General features: G+C 43.2%; 1 protein-coding gene across 2 annotated transcripts in view; it reads right to left on the reverse strand.

Moving 5' to 3' along the window:
* The window catches only part of mtus2a (microtubule associated tumor suppressor candidate 2a), a 41,225-nt gene that overhangs the window by 20,930 nt on the left and 17,795 nt on the right, over positions 1–2,500 (reverse strand). For both annotated transcript variants that reach the window (XM_056397680.1, XM_056397681.1), the window contains exon 4: positions 1,813–2,109. In XM_056397680.1, the coding sequence (XP_056253655.1) occupies positions 1,813–2,109 (297 nt within the window). The remainder of the gene's footprint in view (positions 1–1,812; positions 2,110–2,500) is intronic.

Here is a 2,500-nt window from a genome sequence, read left to right on the forward strand (position 1 = left end):
ACATACCTACACAATGCAATTTTGAGCACTACTCAATGATTAAAGGAGCTATTTGTAAGTTTTGCTATTGCTACATTGCCAACGTTATCATTCACAGCTGTTTACTTTCCAGTCTCATGGAAATGTTACAAGTTCATCATCAAACTCGCCAATCCTACTCTCCAAGAGTAAAGAGTCGCCAGAGGTGGAAAGCCTGTCTCGTCACTTTCCGATAGCGACTGACTGCAGCCTCCAATCTGCCCTGAAGATGTAGCACTGCTCAGAGGACGTATCATAACCTCTTGTTTTGTAAAGACAACAATGGCTGACGCTCTTGTCAAGCCACAATCCACCCCACTCACTCCCGATGTTCAGCGGCAGAGAAAACTTACAAAAAGCCTCTTTAAGGCCTTTCTTCTATAATGTTTTTCACCAAACATGGAGAAATTAACCTGAGGAAACCACTGATGAAAAGAACTCAATATCAATGCTGTTATGAAAATATGACAAACTTTTCAAAAAATGACAACCTCCACATTTATGCCACTTAGTTTTTTTTTGTTTTGTTTTTTTTAATAAACTGGTTCTGCTCTGAAGACCCGTGGGATTCCTCTTTTCCCTGCTTCACAGTAGCTGAGAATGTGCCTCCCCCACATTACCACACAGTTTATATTCACTTTCAACCAACTGAAGAGAGAAAAGAAGGATAGAAAAAAAAAAAAGAATGAGCACAAAAGGGGGGTAACGAGGGAAAGGAGTGATGACATAACGAGGGGGGGGGCTGACGTGCATGAGAGTGCAGGTGCGTACGTCATCTGTAACTGGGAGAGGAAGAGCAAGCATCCCTTTATGTAGGTCACATTAAAAACACATGCAGCTATCACAGATTCAGCCAACTAAACAACCAGCCTGACAAGCAGCGCTGAAATCACGACTGTACGTGCGCTCCCAGCTCTCCACGACCGTGAAAATGAGAACTATCCCCACAGTTGAGTCAGTAAACTGTTATCTCTGCTACAGCTCTCTGAACCTGCGGCACAGACCTCGTTACCAGCCTCTTCAATTACTGATGAGTCTGGGGGAATGACATCATGTGCTCTGTTATTTTTACACAGGTTTAAGATTTAAAAAAAAAAAAAAAAGAAAAGAAAAAAGAAAAAGTAGGTATAAGCTGAGCTGTCAAATGGAGACATTTCATGACTTAATGTGCCTTCCTGTCTTCTTGTGACATCACACCATCTTTGCACCATGTCACCACCCTTAACTCATGAAGTTTAAAAATCATCCTGGAGCAAATTAATTAGCAACAATGTCACAATGTTTTCACCTCCAGATAATGATAATCAACTAATATTAGTACCCCTGACTGAGTCAATCATGTGTGACAAATGCACAAACAAATTAATGACTGACTTATATTGTATTCTTTATATAGTGACTTATATTGCGCCCTCACGTGTTATCTAGAAAGTGCTTCACACACTGCAGCTCTTAATCACATGGAGCTTATGTATGAAAATACAGATTGAAGAATACATTTTAAGCGGGGTGGAGCTCAGGAAGAGAAAGCAAACTACAACATAATGAATGTGGGAGGGGGCTGTTTATGCAAACTATATTCATGAGGGGAACACATAGAAGAGGAAGGCAGTAAAAAACAGTATGTAATTATAATAGTGTGCTCATGATGTAGTGATAAAGTATGTGTTTTTGAAAGAACCCTTTAAATTAGCTGATACACATCAGTGCGTTGTCGACATAATACAGCAAAAATGAAAGATACAGTAGGAATCAGATCACTGGTGTCAACAGATGTGTCATGAGTGGACTCACGGTGAGCTGTCCTGCAGGGGTCACTCTGTGTGCTGTCGGCAGAGTGAGCCGACGAGACAGAGGACACGCTGGAGCTCCTGACAAAGCCGAAGGCCGCCAGGCGGCCCGCAGGGAGGCGGCTGGAGCTGAAGCCTGGGGGACGCAGGCCCGACTGGCTGGCCTTGGGAAGCATAGACCTGGACGCTGGGGCCAGGGGCTGGGCTGCTGCTGACGCTGGAGGAGGAACTGGAGCAGGAGCAGGAGCTGGAGCAGGAGCAGGAGCAGGAGGAGCAGCATGTTGGGTGAAAACCTGGTCATCTGTTAGAAAAGCACAAGATGAAGAATCACTTAGAATCTTTCTGGTTTTTTTTGGTCCATTATTTGATAATAATTTTGACAACAGAACTCTAAATGGGTTGACCTCGGTTGAACTGACAGACGACGGAAAACAATGGCACTAGTCATTGCATGAGTTTCGTCTTATCTGGTAATGAGCTGCATTTATGCTCCTTTTGTTTGAGCTGCAGCATGTGTGTGCCGAACAGACAGTGCCACAGGTATGGGAAATAATATTACATATGTGTGTGTATGCCTGTGTGTGTGTGTGACTATACTGTTACAAGATTAAGCATAGCTATAATGTTTATTTCCCCCGTGAATCTTTCATTGTGTGTTGACTAAGCTCTCAGTGGGCACCAGGAAGTTGTCT

This window comes from Seriola aureovittata, chromosome 15, assembly GCF_021018895.1.
Source record: "Seriola aureovittata isolate HTS-2021-v1 ecotype China chromosome 15, ASM2101889v1, whole genome shotgun sequence".
Lineage (NCBI taxonomy): Eukaryota > Metazoa > Chordata > Actinopteri > Carangiformes > Carangidae > Seriola > Seriola aureovittata.